The sequence below is a fragment of the Coturnix japonica genome, chromosome 9, assembly GCF_001577835.2.
Source record: "Coturnix japonica isolate 7356 chromosome 9, Coturnix japonica 2.1, whole genome shotgun sequence".
Lineage (NCBI taxonomy): Eukaryota > Metazoa > Chordata > Aves > Galliformes > Phasianidae > Coturnix > Coturnix japonica.
In genome coordinates this window covers 19,643,240-19,666,553 of record NC_029524.1, presented here as the reverse complement: position 1 = coordinate 19,666,553, position 23,314 = coordinate 19,643,240, and the positions used below count along the sequence as shown (strand labels likewise).

At 43.0% G+C, this 23,314-nt stretch overlaps 1 protein-coding gene and 1 non-coding gene across 2 annotated transcripts; both read right to left on the bottom strand.

The window, feature by feature from the left end:
* Positions 1-1,667: 1,667 nt before the first annotated feature.
* KPNA4 (karyopherin subunit alpha 4) lies at positions 1,668-23,212 on the bottom strand. The gene is made up of 17 exons (XM_015872080.2): positions 22,908-23,212; positions 15,256-15,300; positions 14,533-14,622; positions 14,416-14,445; positions 14,274-14,326; positions 13,032-13,127; positions 12,829-12,914; positions 11,076-11,162; positions 10,147-10,316; positions 10,015-10,059; positions 9,129-9,260; positions 8,757-8,885; positions 7,496-7,600; positions 6,544-6,615; positions 5,843-6,005; positions 4,927-5,021; positions 1,668-3,606 (listed from the first exon to the last, which is right to left on the bottom strand). The coding sequence occupies exons 1-17, from the start codon at positions 22,974-22,976 to the stop codon at positions 3,508-3,510; spliced, it is 1,566 nt and encodes a 521-aa protein (XP_015727566.1). The 5' UTR covers positions 22,977-23,212; the 3' UTR covers positions 1,668-3,507.
* On the bottom strand, positions 8,096-8,411 carry LOC116653882. The gene has a single exon (XR_004308475.1).
* Positions 23,213-23,314: the final 102 nt, after the last annotated feature.

Sequence of the window (23,314 nt, the reverse complement as noted above, 5' to 3'; positions counted from 1 at the left end):
AGACATTCTTAATTATAAAACAGCAGAAGTAATTCAGCAGTTTAAGCAATAAACTATACGATAGGAACTGTTAACAAATACAGGCAGATTTTTTTGCTTTCAGGAAGAAAACACGGCTCTGCTTTCTTCCTTCCACATCCATGGCATTTCTGACCCCATGAGATTGTGTAGAAGAGGATTCCTCACTGAGGACATCAGCTGCTGTTACTCAGGACTAAGTTATCACAGCTGCAATTTGATTTTAATTTAAATAACAAGACCAACTCATTGCATGACCAAACAGCAGGAACAGACAACTTACCAGGGCTACTTGTGATCCACCAGCTGACACAGCCTCATGCATCCAACAAGTGGCCCTCCTAGACTGAAAGCCTTCACACAGTCAGGGCTATTCCACATCCAGGAATGGGAGAGAAAGAAATAGGGTCAACTTCTTTTAGGCTGTTTGTTCAGATGAAGCTTAGTTTCCTTCACAGAGCTATTCCTCCTAGTTAAACCAGCTAATTCCAGCCCTAAAACCACAGGCAGTTCTTTGTCTTACAATGCTGCTCCTTGGAATTAAGCTCCTACCTGGAATAGCTTACACTAGAAATTAACTTTTGACCTTTCATTGATTTATTAAACCTCTACTATATTAAATACGGCTTAGCAGCTCTTTGTACTTCAAAATACTGAAATGAGGCTAATGTACACCCCACCTCTGCATGTTTATTTTTATTAGAGCTGACCTGGGATTAAGAAGTTACCAACTGCATGATGACAATCTCAATATCACAGAGCAGCATTCTGCTATGGAACAGCTCGAGAAGGGCACTTCATGTCCTATCTCTAGTGTTAGAAAAGAAACACCTGTGTTCCTTCTGCCAAAGGAGTATTGCCATAGTTCTGTAATGTTACAAGCTAAAATATATCCAGCATTAGAGGCACAAAGCTGATTTGTGACCACCACCCCAGCGACAATGCTGCACCCTCAGGTAATTCTGGTAACTGTGCCATTCCTATTTCCAACCTTTTACCACCAGATTGGTCTTCCATAAGTCAACCCTCAGGTTTCATATTTGTATCCCACACAACTCCCCTTTCCCCAGGAATATAATGACCTTAAAGGGAAGCTTCTTTAGAGAGAAAAAAAGGCATAAGCCAAACAGACGGACTCCAGCCTTGGTATCAAACTCTGACTGCTGCCCCCCGGTGGATGCTGGGCTATTTAACCTTCCAATACTTCAGTGCACTAACAGAGCATGGACAGGTGAATTTCCTGCTTTAGTTTTGACTTTTAAATAAAACATAGTGAACACTCTGTATAAAAAGGTACAGGCTGAGGGTAGCAGAGCGCTGGGCCAAGGGCAGTCTATGCAAGTACGTAACAGCAGGAGGTGTCAGCAGGGGCACTGTAGGACCTTGCCACAGTGCTGTTTTCTTCCTGCTTCAAACCCACGTATTGCTACTAACATTCTTCTCCTCTTACATCTACCAACAACGCAGCCATCTCCTCCAGTACATCACCCTACAGGTTTTGGGTGTGACGTGAGTGAAAGGAGCAACTTCACTTACAGCACAACAGCTTCTCCAAACACACACACACCCCATCAGCATCATCACCTACAGCACCAGCACCTTTTGGAGAACAGTGGAGTGTACAGACAAAAAAGACACGCTCGGTACAATACTGTTGCAAGATTTAATGTTTATTTCCCCAAGACAGCCTAGCCTGCACTCTACTTGGATAAATTTCACAAGCTAGTTTCCGCTGCTTCTAGTTTTAAACTTTAACCATGTTTCTGATGACAAGGAATGCTGCAAAAATACTCTAGTCCAACAAAGAGTTATGATCACAAAATAATCTTTATCCATTCTACAGTGTTTCAGAATTACCAGTTGATTTTAAAACACAAGGTAGATATAGATGCTAATGGTGGCTAATCTGGTATGTTTTATTATAGCAAACTGTTGTTCATGCAACACTTGTGCTCAAAGGGGAAGGCACAGCATTTCCTACAATGAGCCACCTTATAAAGAGTTCATTTTGTACAAATTTGTAACGTCACCTTTAATTTAGTGTGCAGAACCTCTAAACTGAGGCATTACTCCAATTATAAAAACACTTGCATCGCTTTTGTGCAAGTTTTAAAAATACAAAGTTCTCTCTAAAGTGGCTCAAAATAGATTGTTCATGGCTGCCTACATCTAAGATAAAAAGAGTCTAAAACAATTGGATTAGGCATATTAAAGGTGTTCAAACCATGACTTGATTTGTACATCTATTCACACCTCTTTTTTCGGTCTTTATTCGGCAGTACATATGCACCAAATTCCATTTTTAGAAGTTTCCATATCATTTTCATAGAAAACAAAGTTTGAAAACAAGTAACATTGAAACACAGCACGGTATCCTACCACAACGGAAACATTTGGTTACAGGACTCAACAAAATCTAAAAATGAGCTATGCTGTAGATTACCACATGCAAAGGTCTTCATGTTATCTTTGAAAATGAAAAGGATGAGATTTTTATTACCACATTTTACTGCTCTCTACTATTATGGTAACTTGTGTACTGCAACACAGCCTATTTGAAGGGAAATGTATGATCTTTTTCATGCAAAAATCTACAAATTAGTTTTGATGATATGGAAAGCTTTTCATAACATCAAACATTCATCTGGTGCAAATGCACAGGGAAGCCTTCCTGAAATTCTGACTTTACAAACAACTAATAAGCCATACAGGAAAGAACTTAAAAATAACTGAAAGAAAAATAAGAGGGAAAAAAAAAAAAAAAAGAAAAAAGAAAAAAAAGAAACACAGGCTGCAGGAGTAAACCAGAGTCTGCTGCTAAACCGGTCTTGGTTTTGTGTCCAGTGTAAGTTAACACTTATGAACTCATTTTGATGATTTACTAGGTTTTATTATCAGCCCCCTGAAGGCGAATCAAGCTTGCATGCGTTCACATACAGCATCACAACCATACTCTCGTACACACGCCACTCCAGGACTAGGAGTCTGCTTCATGACTGAAGAGCCCCGTATTTGAAACGAGTCTGGCTCCACAGCATCGAGTCCAGACATTCATTCAATGTTGTCCATTCACACGGTGCTTCATAGCAAGGCCTGGGCTCATTCTCCTTGGACTTATATGGGCATCCTATTCTCTTATGCTTACAAGGCTTGATGATGGTAGTACTGCATTTCCCCCCAATTGCTCTAGTAAGTCATTGTTCCTTCTCAGGCACTGAAGATCTTTGACCTGTAGCCCTTTTTCTTTGAACAATCTAAATAAGCATTCAGTGTGAAGTTTTTCATTACATTTTGCCACTCATTCTCACTCGCACCCACTCGCCATCTTGACTTCATTTGGGCTTTTCTGTGATTCCAAATGAAATCTTCACATTTTCTTTCCCGATTTAATGCAGCAGCGGATCCCATGAGCCAAGATTGATGGATCAAACCTTTTTTTTTTTTTTTTTTATTCAGTGCTGCATTGTACCTAACTTCCAAAATACCACTCTAAAACTGGAACCCTTCTGCTGGTACATTGGCAGATGAATTGAAACCAAATGTTCCGCCTTGTATTGCTTCTGGTACAAGGCTAGGATCTTCATCAATCTGTAAAAGAACAAGAATACAATAAGAAGGAACAGAAAGACCCACTGAAGTGACAAGCTCTCTCTCTCTCTCCCCCCTATCCCCTTCATTGCATCAAGCTTTCTCTCAATCTCTCCCTCAAACAGGGAGTGTTACTACGATGAAATAATTTAACCTGAAACGCTTTAGATTTAGTAGATACACTACATGACAGCACCCGGTGCTCTCATTTTAAAACGCACATATCATACTGGTTTGTCAGCTTATGAAGTGTCATTGGTCCTACAAAGAGAACAACATTACTTAAAGAGCAAGTTGAAATAGCAGTTTCAGCTTAAGCAGGTAGTGTTCAGGTTGCTAAATTGGCAATGTATTAAATTCCAAGTCTCTCTATATACACAGGATCTGAGCTCCTAAAAAAGGAGCTATCGTTGATATTAAAAATAGACTAACACAAAAAAGGAACCTTAGATGTAGATGATGGTTGTATGTCCTACAGTTTAACCATTTCTGCAATAATATGCTCCCCAGATCAGTTCAATCAAGTAGGAAGTCCTCATTTCATGATGCAGACCAACATTACATCTCCTTCCAATTATAAAAGATGCTCACTACATATAAAGTGCACAGAAATCAAACACCTTCGTTTGATTTACTATGCATGTTTAAAATGAAAGCTACACTCCTGATCAGCAGGTTTTTACTTTCATCTCACGCACATGCGCTCACCTCTGAAATTATCAGAACATTCAAAGCATTTTTCTTAATAATCAGAATCTTGAACTTGGTATTAAGTCAGCAAGTGGGTTAGCAGATGTGAAATACCAAACTTAGAAGCTGACAGCTAGAAGAACTACTTGAAGCCTATTTCATTCCCTACAGATGAGGCTTAAATTAGGTAAGCCCACTTTGAACGCTTCATGAGCAATAGAAGATATGCAGCAGGTTCATATAAGGGCTCACTGAATCAGAAGTTCATCATACATACTAACAGCAGACTCTGAAACCAAATGGTTGGTTGGTTATATAAGGGTTGGTGATAACAAACAAAACGTGTTAAGATAAGCAACCCACTGAGCAGTGCTCTCCAGCAGCATGGCTGCAGAACATGACATGTCCTGAATGCTGATGAGTCAGGCAAGAAATAATTCTGCAAAGTGGGCTAAGCAATGTGCAGCAGCACCCCAAGTGCACATCAGCCAATTGGATAGACTAAAAAATTCTGGTGGAAAACAACCCAACAAATGCCAGCCTTCAGAGCTGCCGTCTGTCTCCTGAATCATATTTATGAAAGAAAACAAAAGATTACAACAGCAGATGTCAGAACTATCGCACACTTACATCATCTGAAGAGAAGAACTGATCAATGATCTCATAAGCCAGTTTGTAGATGTCTTCATTTTCATGATTTTGTAGCTGTTCAATTTTCTCCAGGCCTACACAAAAAACGCAGCCAACTTAAAATGCTGAGTTGAAGTAAAACAATCTCCCTCCCCCTGCTTAAAGTCTCATCATACAAAACCATTAAAAACAAACCCAGGTACAGAGTAAAACTCAGATGCTGCTAAACCCACTTGACGTGCTTAAGCATAAAGAGCTTTAAAGACCAGACAGAAATGTACTAGAGGCTTTGGAATATGCACTACAAGACCAAAAAAGGTCACATAGAACGCCAGTTCCAACAGTTACAGTGATCTCACTTCAAGTGGTTAGGCCAGGCTTTGGAAATAAGGGCAGGGGGATGGGGGCACTAAGCAGTAGTTTGTACCCTCAATTCACAGTTGTAGCCACAACCCCTGACATTCCAAATCCATATTTACTTGTGCCCAAACTCAGTATCACTGTTCTTCCATCCTGGAAGATTTTTGGTGAATCTAAATAGCAATCAGCACATAGAACGTCTGAAAGCAATTAAGAAAGTAAATTTCTGACCTTGTGTGCCTTACTATTTTATTCCCCCATTAAAAACAAACAACACCCAGACACTGTCTGATTAAGGCAAGCAAGTTATCCACACCTTCACAGGTAATCTGTCAAGTACACTGCATTACTAGAACTGTCACCTAATAAACTTGAGTGCCACAAGCCAATTATTCCATGTTTTACTTGAACATGGACTTAAACAGGCAGAAAAAGATGATGCTGTTTTGTCACAAAAAAATGGAAAACACCTGTGCCAACGCAGAGCCCACAGCAGATACACATGGCAGGAGACTCAGTGTGTTTAAAACAGCATAAACACAACCCAACTTCTTACCTCCGCACTCTTCAATAAGATTGGCTATGGTTTCTGCTTCATCTTCAGCCATTTTTAATATATTACTTAGTCCATCCAGAACCACTTGCACAACTTGTGCATCTTTTACTGTTAGCAAATTGCAAAAGGGAGGAATTACGTTTTGTTGAATTAAGTATGCCACCTAAGGATACAAGCAGAAAAAGGCAGTGATCTTAACAGTGCGACAAAGCACCATAGGCACAAACATACACAAATGTAAGGAGGTCAGAACACTCAAAGTGACCCAGCAGGATAAAAGCAGATTGTAGAAGTTGCGCTTGTTTTTTTATTTAAAGTGTAGGAGAGTAAACTTACAAATTATGCTAAAAATATGTTTTGAAAGGAAGACTGCTTCAACAAACAGCAGGTAGTGTAACTTCCTCAGCAACAGAAAAGTTTGAACTTCATGTTTCAAATAATGACACAATATTCAGAGTTAACATGAAATTATTATACATAGTTAACAGATTTTTATCCAAAAAAAAAAAAAAAAAGGCAAAAAGCTACTAATGCTGAATGATCAAAATCCTTATCAGAGTGTGCAGTCACTCATAGCTGTAAGTGTGTCTTAACAGAGGGGCCCCCACCCAAGTCCCCACCGATACAGCCATTCCAAAACCAGAACCCGAGTTCACTCCTAAATCTGCTGTGGAAAGATCTGCTCATAAGGTTTGACTCACTTGGTCTTTTCTCCCGCTGATTGTTAAATTGCTTATTGCCCAAGCAGCTTCTTTCTGAGTACCAAAGTCACCCTAAAAATACAACAGCAAATAGAAATTATGTCAGATAAGAACTGGAATTATTATAATATAGTCAAAGCTTTAACTTGCTCCTCTTTCTTCTGCACAGTAACACCATATCTTCCACTAGAAACTTGCTTGCATTGAAGCACTCGTCTCTCACATTCTTTATCAACAGTTGTCATGTTACAGTGAGAGATAAGAGCCGAATGTTTGCTTTGATAAACATACTGTGCGCACTATATATGGTACGTACTGTAACTGGTTGCCTCTGAAGTTAGTCAACAAGTTTCCTCACCACGTTTAAAAAACAGGAAGGTTAATCCCTAACTCTTTCCTCAATGACCCCACTGAAACCACAATTCTATCTGGAAACAGGTATTTGTTACTTAGGGGGAAAAAAAGTATTTCTTCAGTCTTAACCCCAAGCTCATTCCATCTTTGTCTTGGCCGCAAACAAGGTCAGTACTTCTGGCTTCTGCTATTGCTGTAAAGCAGCACGCCTGCATACAGTGTGTTGCCATTTGTGAAGCAAAACTCACAACCTACACTCTATAACTACTGCTCTCCATCCACACGTATTCGTTTCATATACGGACAAAGATTTCTGTCCCCACTCTTTACAAAGAGGAAAAAAAATTAACAAGACTAAAGGGAACCGTGAAGGGTGGATTTGCTCCATTCCATTGTACACCCAACATGTATTTTTGGGCAGACCTTCATAAAATACTATACAAAACAGTATCACATCTTGCAACATATTTCAAGTGCCCAAAGGTAAAGTTTATCAGTCTCTCTTCCCAAGTTTACAGCATGACGTAAAGCATGAGGCAAGAAACTCAGTGTCATTTTCCCCACTTAATGAACTGTTAAATCCTTCTTATTATCTGACCTTATCTAGAAGATGTATTATCATTGGAACAAGGTTTGCATCTATTACTGCCTGAACTTGCTGCTGATTTCCTGCAGTGATGTTAGACAGAAACCACACTGCTTCCTGCAATAGAAAAGATTTTGAGAAATTAATTCAAACAGTATTCTGCATTTTATTTCCATCAAGATTTTACTCTCAGGGGACATCCACAACCTCCATGGGCAACCTGTTCCAGTGCCTCACCACCCCCACAGCAAAGAATGTCTACCTAATATCTAGTCTACATCTTCCCTCTTCCAGTTTAGAACAATTTCCCCTCATCCTGTTGCTACTTGCCTTTATAAAAGTCCCTGCCCAGCTTTCCTGCAGGCCCCCTCAGGTACTGGAAGGCCACTGGAAGCTTCCCCCAGAGCCTTCTCCAGGCTGCAGAGCCCCAGCTCTATCAGTCTGTGCACACAGGGGAGGTGCTCCAGCTCTGATCATCTTCTTGGCCTCCCTCTGGACCTGCTCTAACAGCTCAACCTTTCAACTTACTTAGCCTGACCTTCTGGACAAAGCTTTCTTTCAAAATGAGATTCGATTCCCCAATTTCTGTATTTAAACGTCCAACTGAGTCTCTTGGATCAGATCACAGGTTCATTTTCATTAATGATCCTGTTAGAGATTTAAGATGCCTAGGCTTGTCTTGGTGAGCTTGTCTTGGGCTTTAATCATCGGCAATGTTGGAAAGTAGGACCCCAGAATTTAACAACATGCCTCAGATGCACTCCGGAATCAGCACTTCATTATCAGTGCCCCCATTCAAAGCCTTTTCTATACAAGCATGCATGCACACACTCCCCTCCATCCTCCACCCGCCCCCCCCCCATCTGACTATTCCTCACACACACTCCATTCAGAGAGACATCCAATTATCTCCATTTCATCACCTCCAAGAGAGTCAGTTTAATTAAGATGACATTTCACATATCAATATCTTTAACTTTTATGTCAATTGTCAAAATTGCAAGATAAAGCATTCGTTTCACAGGAATTCATTTAGAAGAATCAGAAAACAACCATTCTTGTCAGGGACAAGGTTGTAGTTCCTTAGAGATTCTCCTATGGTTGTTAACTTCAAGAGGGGAAAAAAAAATAGACATCACCCTTCTTGCTGTAAGCTGGCATTTGTAATTAGTCATTACTCAAATCCCTACCCCACCACATTACGTGGACTCCAAAACAGCTCAGCCAAATGTAAGGGATTTATCAATCAAACACAAACTCTGCAATTACATACCTTATTAATTTTTTCTTTGGGATGCGTCAGAAGTGCTGGAAAATGTGAAAGAGCTTCACAATTCAGAACTACCTGTGTCTGTTCATCGGTACCAGTGACAATGTTTCCTACCGCTCTCAGCGCAGCAGTCTGAAACAAAACACTTTCAGTTCTTGCAAACAAAACATTTCCTTTAAACAGAAAGAGCAAAGGTTTTTCTAACTGAGCATATTCTACAGCTTCTAACAGTTAAAGAGGTGAAGAATGTTATGTAAATGATGTGCCATATAGGAAAGAGCACTCCTTAAAGTTCAATGCGGACTGTAAAAAGAAACTGGCTACTTTGTCTGGCACTGCACATTGAGCAACACTTAAAAAATGAACTGAACTCACTTGCACTTTCACTTCTTGATGACTGAGAAGAGGAACCAAATGAGGGACTATTCCGGAGTCTATCACCATCTGGATCTGTTCATTGCCAGCATCCGTTAGATATGAGAGTGCCCAGACTGTATCTACCAATATCTAATAAAAGAAAAAATGTATTTGTAATTAGCAGGGAGGTATCATCATTCAGAAGAAAGAATTGATGTAATACAGCACAATCTTGTCCATAACCTACTTTGACAAACTCAATGTTTCCCACTCTATGGAAGTCCAAAATAGTTGAAATATGTGCAAACATTTTGGTAAAGCACTGTTGCTGTTAAATTACCAACTGAGCTACAACTTCACTAAAGGAAAGAACTTTAACTCTGATTCCTGTTTAGGCAAAGAGCTGACCAATTTCGTAATTTGAGTGAAGTCAGTCATTTCAGTTAGGTTAGTATTTAGCCTCTAACGTGACAGTTGCTCATAGTTGCTAGCAATTCTAGTATTTTACACATACAGCAGATGCTCACAATTTCTTCTCATTTGCACAGATTTCCGTTATAGTACCAAGCCAAAGTGGTAGTGATAAAAACCCCCACATTTATGTGTGACTGAATGCTTACAGAAAATCAAATGAAATCTGATTTTGTTATCAGGATGAACTTGCTGAATGGAGAAGAGCTGATTCTCTTAGAGTACATTCAAGTAAATTATAAAGCTAGAGAGAAAAAGACCAGGCAAAAAATCATAATTGCTGCTTAAAATCAAATATGAAAATAAGCCTACCACAACACAATACATTTATTCATTTTAAAGAAGAAAGCTACTTAAGCATGGGAAGCTTTATGCTTCAGCTAAGAAAAAACTGTACCAGAACACAGAACTATCTCAAAGTGATATTACTTACATTTACATCTGTGTGGTGAATTAAAACGCAGAGGGCTGGAAGGATCTAAAGAGAAAAAGAATCATTTCATTGTTATTTTTAAGGCAATCAGATACTCAGCTTTGCTTTAATTGCAGTGAGCAATTCAGTCACCTCCTGAATGGTTTCCATCGGTGGAGGAGGATCTTTGTGACGGCACAAGTTGACCATGACCCAAGTAACGTTTCTTAAGAAAGTTATGGGAATAGATGGGCTGATGAAGGACAGCAGCGGTTTCACTACTCCAAGACTAATAACGTAATCTCTACACTGGGGTCCATCACCTGTTAAAAATATCAAAAGAGCAAGAAAACAAAGGTCATCCCATTCAGTTTGCAGGAAAATAATACCACAAAACTGTCACCTTAATGTAAAAACACACTCCAAATCCCTAACAATAACCTAAGGATTCTCTATGAGTGGTCAAGACCAGTTTATACCCAAGTCCTATGCCCTGTTGTTTGGAAGAGAAATCCGTGCCACTGGTTTTGCATGCATCCAACAAAAGAACAACTAAATTTGATTCGTAATGACTGCTCAGTAAATTATATTGGATCCAGCCAGTCTTAAGCATTCACACTAACGAGGGCATCAGTATGTCAGAAATCATAACTTTAAGCACTACAACTGTAATATGGATTGTATACCAACTATAAGCACTGGCTAAAGCCTGCTCACAAGAAGTCAAATTAACGACTGAATGATCACAACTTATCTACGATTCAATAAGGATGTGTGAGGTCAGGCCATATTTCAAAACCCAACACAAGATGCTTTTCATTTTAACGATCTGTGCATCTGCTTGACAGTAAATCCTTTTCCTATACCTGCAAAGAAAGCATGTATGCATATGTTTTGGGGTGTACACCCTAGATACATGACAGGGAAAACAAAAAGAGATAAGAACAGAGCGACTGCCAATAAAGGCTGCTCATTATCTAACAGCTGAACAACTCAAAGTTCTGGTACCAAAATGCTACCAAGCTTATTCATTCATTTTCAAAAGGAACTCGGCAATTGTTAGGGGCAGGAGTAACACAGACCTATGATATTGCCTAAAGCCCACACAGCTTGTTCACAAACATTTTGGTGAGGTGAATGCAGCAGTCTCAGAAAAAGTGGTACAGCATCTGGAAAATACAAACAAAACACCACGCGATTGTTAAGGAATACAGATCTGAACAGACAAAATTACTTAACTCAAAGCCTCAGAACTTTGTGAGAATTTCTTGGTCAAAGCTCTACCAGCTTTCCAGATGACACTGAAGTAAAATACTGTAACAGTTCTTCATTTATTGCTTGTTCTTATTGATCCTGCAACTCTTAAATTAACTAGACACTGAATTTGTTTTAAATCTCAAAAATTTACCAGAGCTTGTCAGAACTCCAAGCTGAGTTACACTCATTATATATAGAAATCCAGTGCTAACTTTTCTATCAGAACCAATTGCAGAAGTGGTAACTGTACAGCCACCCTCACCCATTCAAGTTAACCAACTTCAGTCAATAGATTATTGACCTGCAAAGTAGTTAAGAGGGATGGACGTGGATTTGATCTGCTGCAGTCTTACACACCGTCCCCCCACCACATCACTACTAGTGGTGCACCAGAAATCCACCCAGCCACTTAACAGCCAAGACGGTGCTAAGAACTAAGAAATAGGTGTATTTTTAAAATATAAAGCAAACAACATTCAAGCCATGAGAAGCTTGTAACTGTTTAGCACTAAAAACGAAAAAGAAACGATCTACTTCAATCACTGAAGTGAAACACTCAGTTGTAGAAGACACGAAACACTGACATAGCATTGTTTAAGCCACACTGCACGCTGGAAAAGCTGCGCACTTCCTACATTGAATAAAGTTCCAAGTAGCACTAAAAAAGTCAATGTATGATAGTAATGTCAGGGAAAACAAAGTTAAGTATAATTCTGTCTTTTCATTTTTGGAAACGCAGTATGTTTAATGGTATCAGCAACACACACTGCAATATGACACTGTTTCTATCCATCAAAGATAACAGCATCTCATGCATTGCAATTTCTTCCTTGGATTCTAGGCACAGCCTTGCTTAACTGTGTGTTTAATTCCTTCAGGGTCTCAGGAAGCTCTGTAGACACTTCTATTTAGCTTTTTCTTTATAAAAAATGAACTCAAGCCACATTTCAGGCACAGAAGACAGTCTGCTTTGTAACTCAGATTCCAAGTACCAGACAAATTCCTTCCCCAGCTTCAGGTTCCTCAAATCACCAAGACTAGTGTTTTTTATTCAACTCAAGTTAGGAAATGTTTCACAATAAGTATTCTCTAGACTTGGTTCACACTTTTCTTCTGTCTCCGCAATTAGATGGGAAATCCCCCCATGGGAGACTTGTTTTTTTTATATTATGTTTGAGAACTGAAAACCAGCAGATACCAACTCTGCTAAAATAGTGTGAGTTCCCAGAAGAGATTACTCACCATCAGGAAACCCTGAATTTAAAAATCTGAGAAAATGAAGAACAAAAGCAGGTGTGCACTTCAACTGATGCTGCTTGCCAGAGAAGAAGTAGAACTTCTGGCAGGAGACTTCATGGACAGGTCCTTCAGCGACGGGCCTGTGATTGACAACTCAATTTCAACCAACCTGGCTATCGCATGAAAGGACCAACCCTATCACACGTGGACTGGTGAACATGCTTGAGATACAGAGAAACAGGAGTGTGGATGCGATGCTCTTTACACTACCATTTAAATCTTGTTTTTGTGGAGGCTATGGTGCATGCTTTATCAACCATCAAACAGTAGTGCACTTACTAGATTGAACTACGGCCTGTGTTTGTTCAGAGGTTCCAGATGCAATGTTTGTCAAAGCCCACGCAGCTTCAAACTGTAAAGAAGGACTGGAGAAATAAAAACAGATATATATTGTAACATGAGTTTTCAATCAGAACACACAGGCACGTTGGCTAAACACTAGGAATGCCCACAACACCACTTGGATTTGTAGAAACACTTACTTGTCATCTCTCTCGAGACAGTGCACTAAAATAGGTAATATTCCTGATTTTATTAGATCATCAATTGGTGGATTGCGATCACTGGAAAGCAGTTTTCTGTTGGAGAAAATAAGAAAATACAAAGCTCAACAATCACACAACGAGAAGAAGTGAGAATTGGAAAAGATCACTGAAGGTCACTTAGTCCAACATCCTGCTCCAAGAACAGTTCCTGGTAACACTACATCAGGTCAGTCATGGCTCTGTGCAGCCGAGCTTTGGAAACCTCTAGGCAGGGAGATTCAACAACCATTCTGGACAAACTGTTCCAGTTTTGTGCTATCTTCTGGCAGAAGAAGTCCTCCCCAGTGTTTACTTCAAACACAAAACAGGGCTATTTTCAACACTAAAGGGAAAATAACTAAGTCTCAATACTGAAATTACTGAACTATTGGAAAACTGAAGCTATTACATTCATTACCTGTTTTAGTGACCACGTTTTCTTTGGTAACATGCTTCAAAATTAGTCAGTAAAATAATCTGAATTATTCAGTTATGTTCTCCTGCAGCTTCTTCCTCCCCCACCCAACAAGGGAGATAAGGAGATCCTGTCTGCTTTGAAGGGAACAGCAGAAACTTGTTTCTTCTTGTTGTTCAGTGAGAAAACAGTCACAGTACAGGCCATTCACAAACCACCTGCTCAAACTGGAAGAGAACTCTCACTTCAAGAACCAACTAAAGCTCTAGGTTTTGGCAAGAATGTTGTCTCTTCCCTCTTTCCCACTCCAGCTTTAGACTAAAGGGTGGCGCTGATCAAGGCTGAGAAGCACTTGTTTTCTTCTCTATAAAGACTTAAAACCTTCCTAATAACTGTCCTCGTAGAACTTCAAATTTTCAACATGCACAACAGCAGAGAAGCCCCCTTAAGAGGTGCTGGTAGCAGCCTATTCCACAACAAAACCAGCAAGCAGGGCTATGCCAGTTCTTTCTGTATTTAAAAGGTAAAGATTTCATAGTCCTGCTGTCCGCATCTTACTGCACTACAGGGCACTGTACTAAAACAAAAGCCAGTATCTGAAAATAAGTTTTGAAATCTTTGAAGATGACAGCTTTTATTTCTTTTCTTTTAAATTCAACTGAACCAGGATTTCGTTTTTTATATCAGTGAGTGACATACTCCCCTTAGTTAAGCTAGAATACACAGCCTGAATTCAGCTGCATGGCTGAATGAAAACAGTACATTTGAGAGAAGCATCTTCTTACCTTGCAGCTTGCACAGCACTTAACTGTATACCCTGGTTGTCACTTGAAGCATTCTAAAAAAAAAAAAAAAGAGAGAAATTAGACTTTCCATATTTGTTGACACAATATAAATAATGTAAGAACAACAATTATTTTTTTTTACCTGTACTATTGCTTCCAAAGAAGTGTTTTGCTAGGAAAAAAAAAAGATACAGAACCAGTCAGAAATTAGCAACCTCTGAGGGGAAAAAAAAATACATGGTTTAGATTTAATTCTTACCACTCTGAAGTCACCATCTATATCAGAATCTTCACAGATATCCTCATGGGGAACATTTCTCCTCTTTAGAAGATGTTCGTCTCTTTTGTTCTTAAAAACACATTTATAAGAAATTACATTTAGTGGATGTGTGGAGCGTTAAGAAATCTTTTTGAAACCTGCATCATAGGTGTGTCTTCACTGACACTATTAAAAGTTCCAGCACTCCAGAAGTTACTAATGACTATACAGGGAAGCACGCCTTGGAACTCACTTGTTATTAGTAAAAATGCCATCAAGTTTTAGCTATAGCAGTAACTGCACTTCTTCTGGAAGTTTCATATGTACATCCAACCCCCTGCTATGTGTAGGGTCGCCAACCACCAGACCAAAACCACCAAAAACCTCCTCCTAATACCTAACCTAAACATCCCCTGCCCCAGCTTAAAAACCATTCCCCCCTGTCCTTACCAAAATGGTAAGCCTTTCAAAATCTTCAACACTACAAACCTTCTTAAGACTACAAATAAAACTGCAGTTTTATATGTGAGACTTCTATTACTGGGAATGGTAACTTCACAGCTTCCTTCCAAACCAAGATACCTCCACAGAACTAGTAAAGATGAGCAGTTTAAGAATGGTGCTCCCTGTGGACTGCAGAGTTGCACACAAGCATTTCACTTATTTAGAAGTAACCAGCATCCCCAAGCCCCATACAGTAACAAGTCATACTAGTTATCTCACCTTTCTCAATTCCACGACAACTTCGTTCCTTTGTCTTCGCATAGTCTGAAAAGAATCAAAACAGAAATACATTATTATCTGGACCTGGGTAAAGTGATCAAGTTTTGCCCAACTATTTTCAACTTCACGCACTCTGAACAGCTCTTAGACACACCAGATTTCACTGTCACTACTGAAACAAATCCAGCAAGAGATGAAGTAACCCAAGTGGGGAACAAACAAGCACCTTGAAGGGCAATGTCAGATGATGATGCTCGTAAAACACAAAAGTGCCAAGGCAAACTATCAGAAAGCACACTGGGATTGCCTGATATTTATAACTCTTTCTCAGTTCAAGATTACTTGTGGGTATTCTTTCAGCTGGGGGAGAAACAACATCACCAGAGTACGAGGACAAAACTCTGAGCCAGCAGCTGCCACGTCCGTACTCAGCACTGACCTCCCTCCAGGCCTAGGCACAGGGAATGTGGAAGCCATATAGTCTCAACCATAACAGTTATTTCCCTGCCTTGGGTAATTGTTTTATTAATAAATTCAAATTAAGAGTCCTAATAAGTACAACTGAACTATAATGTGCAAAACCAAACTACAACTGAAAAAATAACATCCAACAAAATCCACATGAAACCCTTCGTACAGTGAGAACAAACACATTTTCCGTATCTCCCATTCAGAGTATTCAGGAAAAATACATAAATATACAAAAATTAACTCGTGCAAGGTATAAACAGAAAGAAAATGATCTACAGGGATTTTATCCTATGCTTCAAAATCTGAATGAGTTAAAACCAAACTGCATTTTTACCGTGAATGAAGCATTTCCAGAGGAAGTCTGGAATCCCAGAGCACGAGGGAGTGCGTTAACACTGAGTGTAGGGCAGGGGAGCATCTGAACATCAATAAGGGACAGATCGGAAGGATTAAAAACACGACTTCCAGGAATGTAAGTACTTGTATTGAAAGGAATGGACGTGACATCAGAACCAAGTGCTCTGGGTAAGGCACTGCACCTTCTTGAAGGAAGGAGTTAAAAGGAATAGAGGGCAAGAAGGGATGGGAGTGGAAAAGAAAGTATGGCCTTCAAGTGCTTTGCAGGCAGAACCTTTCATCACTGGAGGGACAAAAACACATTTTGTCAGGACTGAAAGAGGCAGAGGACAGCAGTGGGGCACACCTGCAAGCCAACAGCTTCCCAATAAATAAAAGGCAAAGTAAAGGAGTGTACCTAATGCATCTGCAGCACAAAGATGTGCCAGGTAAGAGTCACTACCAAGCACAAAGTGTCCCACACTAAAAAGCATCAAAGCCAGCAGTCAGGAAATGTGCATATTTTAAAGGATGTTAGTCCAACAGGCCAATCAAGGCCACAATTAACAGTGGATCTCAATGCTGCTTGGCCTCTTCACTCCTGTAAAAAGTCAAGTCGACACAGTCAACAGTCAGCATTGCCTGGATGCAGCTAAGCTCCATTTCCCTATGATAGGTGGCCATGGGCTGGCAGACCCAGCAGCTCCAGCTGCCCAAGGCCTCACTGCCTCGGGGTGAAGAACTGCTGCTCAACATCCAACCCAGATCCCTCCTGTCTGAGTTTGTCCTACAGGGGAAAGGCTGCTGCTAACCAAGAGCGAGACGGGCTGCGTAGTTTCAAAAGAGTGGGAAATTGCATTGCTGGGAAGCCAACCGTAAAGGGAAATGAAACTATAAGGGTTTGTTAAAAGCCATATAGTCACAACTAACAGTGTTATGACTTCGGTGGTAGCAAACCCTCATTCAGAACAAGCACATATCACACGTGTAACAGAAACGGGGAGAAAAGGGTGGAATTAAAGCAGATAGTCCAAGCAAAAAAAGTCTTGGGCACAACTTTTACAAGGTTTCTTTACCTGGAAAAATAAATAAATAAATCAAAAGAAGTCACCTGTACTGCTCAGGCTTCCAAACACTGTGAACCCATCAGCACCAATGGAAAAGGAAAAGGATCCTCCTCCAGAAAATAAAACCAACAGAACAAAAACCCCAAACAAAACCAACAGGAAGCTGCAGGGCTGGCAGCCTGAGTTCCTCTCTGCTTCTGAAAGGACCCGACTGCCATGGACCTGCACAAGCCTCTGCACAAACAAAGCACCACTTAAGTCACTCTTAAGAGCAGTTCAAAGCAGGGCTCCCTGCAGTCACTTTCTATGCAAACAGTGCCGGGCTGATGAAGCTGCTGTTGGTTCAGCCCGTCACTGCTCTGCCTTCCAGGAAAGGAAAATACACAAGGAGGAAGAGATGAAGCGGAGGAGTTGCACGGTACTATTATCACTGCTGGAAATGGAATGGGCTGCTCTGAAAAACCCAAATAGCAACAACACTTGGGATAAACTTGTGTTGTTTGTCAGAAATCATCGCCAAGAGAAGAAATCAAGACACACCACTTCCTTGGCAGATGGCACCATACAGCTGCATTCTCCAGTGTCACCTTCGGCTCTGGAGAAGATCTGATGTGATTGTGGAGCTGTTCTGAAGCCGTCTCACCTTGCACTAACGCAGCCATTAGCAAACCAGCTCCGTTTACAAGTTTCTAGAAACAGATTTCTGAACGCTCCTTCCTTGGCAACTGCTCCACGGCATCACTTCAGGATGAATTCATCTGGCTCCTTCAGTCACTTCATTCTGCTCTACATCAGAAATCAAGTAATCAAATCTATTTTCATCAACCTACCGCTGCTACCCCTTTTTTCAGTATATTTAGCTCCGAACATTTTTATCATAAAGGCCGTTTTCTGACCATTCATCACTCCTGAGTCCTTCAGCCTATCAGTACGATCTTCTATGAGCTGCAGGATGCCAATATGTTCATGTTTGCAATGCCCAATACAGAAGTTTTAGGCCCCACGCTCAGGGACAGCTCAGTCCCATCAGCCCAGCAGCCCCAATACCCAGAGCTAACACACCTCAGGCCCCTTGCACTTCTTTCTCCAGTCCATATTTCTCAAGAACTTGACCCTCCCATGGAGCAGCACATCTTCATTCTCTCCTGTGCACACTTTAGGACTGGATTGCTGTCATGAAATATTTCACTTCAGCAGCTACTTGTGCACCTACGACAGCCTGACAGCATACAAACAATGGTAGAACTTCACCTACTTCTCCCACTGCAGTAAATGCCCTGCCAAAGGCAGTTTAAAGCAGAGCTGCTTCTCTACACTATCACAAGCCTGGACTGCAAATAAAAACACAGCACCCACAGGTGAGCAGGGGAAGGGGGCACTACCAGGGACCTCCATGCCCCGCTGCTCAGGAAGCAGCCCAGAGCAGATGAGGAGGCTGCTCCATTCCCACAGCAATGGCAAAGGAGCCTCACAGGTATAAAAGAATCACAGAATGGCCTGGGTTGCAAAGGCCCACAGTGCTCATCCAGTTCCAACCCCCTGCTGTGTGCAGGTCACCAACCAGCAGCCCAGGCTGCCCAGAGCCACATCCAGCCTGGCCTTGAATGCCTGCAGGGATGGGGCATCCACAGCCTCCTTGGGCAACCTGTTCCAGTGCATCACCACCCTCTGGGGGAAAAACTTCCTCCTAAGAAGGCACTGAACTCCAAAGGTAAGGATGTGCTCTGGAGCTGTATGTATCTCACATTTGAACTTGTTAAAAATCCAAAGCAGTGACTCGGGCCCTCCTTTACCCATTATTTCCCTCCTATACTAATTCTGATTCACCTGCAGACTGCAGCACTAAATCCTGCCCTCAACATCACCCATAAAAATGCTGCAGAGTTTTAAAGTAAACCATCCCCACAAGGTCCCACCAGAAAAACACATCTCAGCTCTTTCCGCTTTAGAGTTACAATGGGAACTCTCAGTGCAAAGGAATAAAAGTAATAAACAGATAAAAAGCAATGACACTGCACACGCAGCCATTCCGGCTTTGTCCTGCAGAAGCTGTGTACTCCAACTGCAATGCTTTATACAAACAAGTAACTCAGTACGATTCTTTTAAACAACAAAGCGTCTGAGCTTCCTCACAGAACTGCAAGTCAGCGTAACGGGGCCTATTTTTAACCAGCTCCCAGGGAGCGAGATTCCTGCTCTCCTTCAGTCCCCCATAGGAATCTCACACAAACCCCCTTGTGCGGGTTATGGAAGAGGCACAAGAGGCTCCAGCTACCTGTGAATCTCAGGGTGCTCCTTTCAATGCTCTGAAGCTTCCTTGGTGTTCCCAAATACACCCTTAGTGTCACAAGCCCAGTGACCTCCACTGGCAACTGATACAAGTCCTGACAACAGCAGATGGGAAAACATTCAGACCCAATGGCCACTCCGTGTTTGTTTCCAATTAAGTACCCGCATCACACCAGCAGCAGTTTTTACCACGCTCCTCTCGCTCACAGAACAGGAACGTCTGACACTTGTTCTGTGTTGGCACTATTAAAGCAGTTCTCAATAACATACAGGCAAGGCAGGGAAGAAAAGGTGGACAAACCAAAGGTGGACAAACCCACCGTCTGCCTCCAGCACTTCCAGAGATAACCTGCATAACATACATCTTGGATGTCATTTCACAATAACCTACATGCCAATCAGACTTGAAGGCTGCAGCATGCACTGATTAACTCAAAATAAGACACAGCACCTGAGGAAACAAGGCACCCAAAGCTCCTTTCCAGCAGCACGGCTGCACTCCACAGCTCTTGGAGCAGCACCCAGCAATTACTGCAAACCAACCCATTCACAAACCTGCGCCTGCTGCAGACACCAGGAACAGCTTTCACTTATCCTTTGTATAGCAAAGACTTAAGATTTGATTCTGAGGCGTTTGTACAACAAATGCTGGAAAATAAAACAACTCATCCTCTTTTATGCAAGGGAAAAGAATAAAATGAAGGCCAAGCAAAACCTGTTTCTCATTGAAGAAGTGTGGAAAAAAAGTCAAAGCTACCATAGCTGACTTTCCAAGTAATTACCAAGTGCACAACTCGCTAAGCACTCACTGAAGTATGGATGGGGTTTTTGATGTAAGTGGCTGCTCCTGTAGCTCTGTAAGGCCACCTCCTCCAAGCCACTAAAGTGCAATTCCTCCTTTCTGGTGCTGACACTCCAGCCCTAGAAGAGCTGCACAGCTCCATGTGTGTGTAAGTTGCAATGTTCACTGCTACAGAGCTCCTGCCTGCGTGCTGGCTGCAGACTGATCTCTCCTGCCACAGGACCCTCAGATACCGAGTATCATCAGCCTTCTACGATTCCTTTATCCAGCACTACAAATAAAAGGCAGAACAAGCAAACATTTTGTGTTCCTGCTCACAATGAACCCCTCTATTCCTACTGTTGTCACCCATCTGTCATTTTAAAACACGTGGCGGCAATTGTTTACAATGTAACATGCCCGTGCACGCATGTTTACCCAATACTTCAGTGCATGAAGGAATTATGCTAAATATCATTATGTAAAAGGCGTCTTTTTGTTTTCCTTTCTTCAAGGGCAGCCCTTGTGCCTTCAGAAGCCCACTGAGAAAGCCTGGAAAGTGAAAATAAAACCAGTGTGAAGAATCCAAAGAGTCAAACACACACTCAGCAGCTCTGAAAACGCTGGAAATCCCCCGTGATCTGCAAGGCACAATCACCTCCCTGCAGCTGGAAGCTGAACACACAGACAGCATCAGCTCCTATTCAACACCTCGCCATGCTCAGCCCAGTGACTATAAGCAAAAACCTTCTTTTCTTTTCAAGTCTGCACTTTGCATCTACCCCCAGAGCTGCCCAGTAACTCGGCATCCCCCAAAATAATACCCAGCATAACTGGTGGTTTGTTTGGTACAGCAAATGGAGGCAAACAGTCATAGAAAAGAAAGATCCCGAGTGCTGAGTATAAAACCGATGGGTAAAAGCACGGTTTGAGCAGAGGTTAAATGGGGGAGGAGTGAAGGAGGCAAGATGAGGGGAAGAGATAACGATCAAACACTGGCTGCCAGTGTGAAGTAAATAGACATTTTCCAGCTAAAGCCGGGCAGGAACACACGTGCCATGAACCGGCTGAATAGCAACTGTTGCTACCACAGGATACTGAGCTGTGAGAGGGCCTGGCAATACCTCACCTCTAACGCAAAACACAGCGTGTAAGCAGGGAGAAAATCAGAATCAGAGCTGGGAGCCTGAGCTATTGTGTGAAAAATAACCATCCACAGCGGTTATTTTAGGCAGCAAACGTAAGTTCCAAGAGTCGTTGGGTAGATGTCAGTATCTCAAATTTAACACGGCCTGGGAGTGCTGCTTTCACTGCGCAGGACACTGAAACGCATCAGCAAATTCAGAGAAGGACCAGAGATTGTCTGCTCCTTCATTCACAAACACCTGCAATAACACACACTGGGCGTGATGCTCCTGAGCACGGAGCTGACTTGCCTCAACCCCCAGCATGGAGGCACCAAAGGACAGAAAACCCCAATGAATTCCTGTGTTGTTTTTATCCCCCCCGCTGCTGCTTTCATTTTAATGTTAGCATAGATTTCCCTGAGTGTCCTCCCAAACTTTCACTCCTTTTGCAGTTTTTTATTCAGCAATAAAAAAACATTCATACACAAAAAAATACCTGAGGCAGGAGTTACCAACAGAGCCAAGGAGCCATGGACACATCTTTGTTTACCAACAGCGCAGTCACTGTGGCAATTGTTCCCATTTCTACCTCTTTTTGGCACCACTGGATGTTGTAACTCCATAATAAACTGCCTGATCCAACAGGAGCCAGTGATACCTCGAGTGGGAAACACGGGTGATGCTTTCGCAAGTGACAGCGATATAAATGCAGCCTTTACTTTTCATGTGGATGAACGGGGCACTCAGCAATGCACAAGAAGGCCCAGGATGTCATGTCACTGTAACCATAGGGACACGCAGCGGGGCCAAACATCAAGAGAATGTGAAGGCCAGAGCCCTGAGCTCAACCACGGCCTCACACTGCCATCAGCACACAGAGCCTCCCCCAGGGCCGGGAGTGATGGGCGAGACTGATACCGAGCACCAGGATCTGCATATCTGCTGCAGAAAACCCCATTAATTCAGTCCCGGAGCAGCACACACAGGGATGGAGGAACCCACCCACAAGTTCAGCACGGCACGCTGATCCCACGACTGCTTCCACACAGCGCTACGAGAGCGATATGTGCCCCGGATAGGGAAAGAAACAACAAGAAGTGATTTAAAACGACGTTTGGTACAAAGCGGAGCCGAGGAGCCGCTTTCTCCGCGGGCCCGGCCCTGACTCATGTTTTCCATGGCCGAGATGAGCCGCGGGGCCTCAGCGCCGCCTGGTCGCGCAGCGCCCGCAGGGACCCGGCCCGGCCCGGCGCGTTCATGGAGCCCCGCGCTGCCCCTCAGCGCCTCCACCCCCAGCGGAGCCCAACGGCCGCACCCGAGCGCGCAGCGCGGCCTCTCCCTTCCCTTCCCTTCCTTTCCCTTCCCTTCCTCTCCCTTCCCTTCCCTTCCGTTCCGTTCCCTTCCCCTTCCTCCCGGCCCTCCCTCGCCGTGCGGGCGGTGCAGGCCAAGGCCCCAACGCGGGCCCCTCGGCGGCGGATTAGGAAAGACGCCACACGGCGGCCCCCTCTCCCTCCCTCCCTCCTTCTCTCCCTCCGTCCCTCCCGCCGCCATGGCCGGGCGGCCCCTCCCGCCGGGCGGTACCTCCAGGTCACGGCCTTTGTTCTTGAAGTTCTTCAGCCGCTGGTTGTCCAGTTTCTCGTTGTCGGCCATGGCGGGGGGGAAGGTGGGAGGGAGCGCGGCTGCTCCTCCGCCTCCTCCTCCTCCTCCTTTCTCTCCTCCCGGACCCGTGGCCCTGTAGCTCCGACCCACCGCGGGCCGCTCTCGGCAGCGGCCGAAGGGGCCGTAGGAGCCGTGCGGGCCGTGGGCGCTGCCGGGGCCGTGCGGGCTGTGCGCGCTGTGCGGGCTGCGGGCGGCGCTGCCGCTGCCGGGCGCCGAACGAGCCGGAGCCGGGGACGGGCAGAGCGGGGGGAGGGGAGACACACAGCCTCGCTCTGGGCCGCACGGCACAGCGCGACCATTGGACGAGCAGCCCGCGGCAGGCGGCCAAT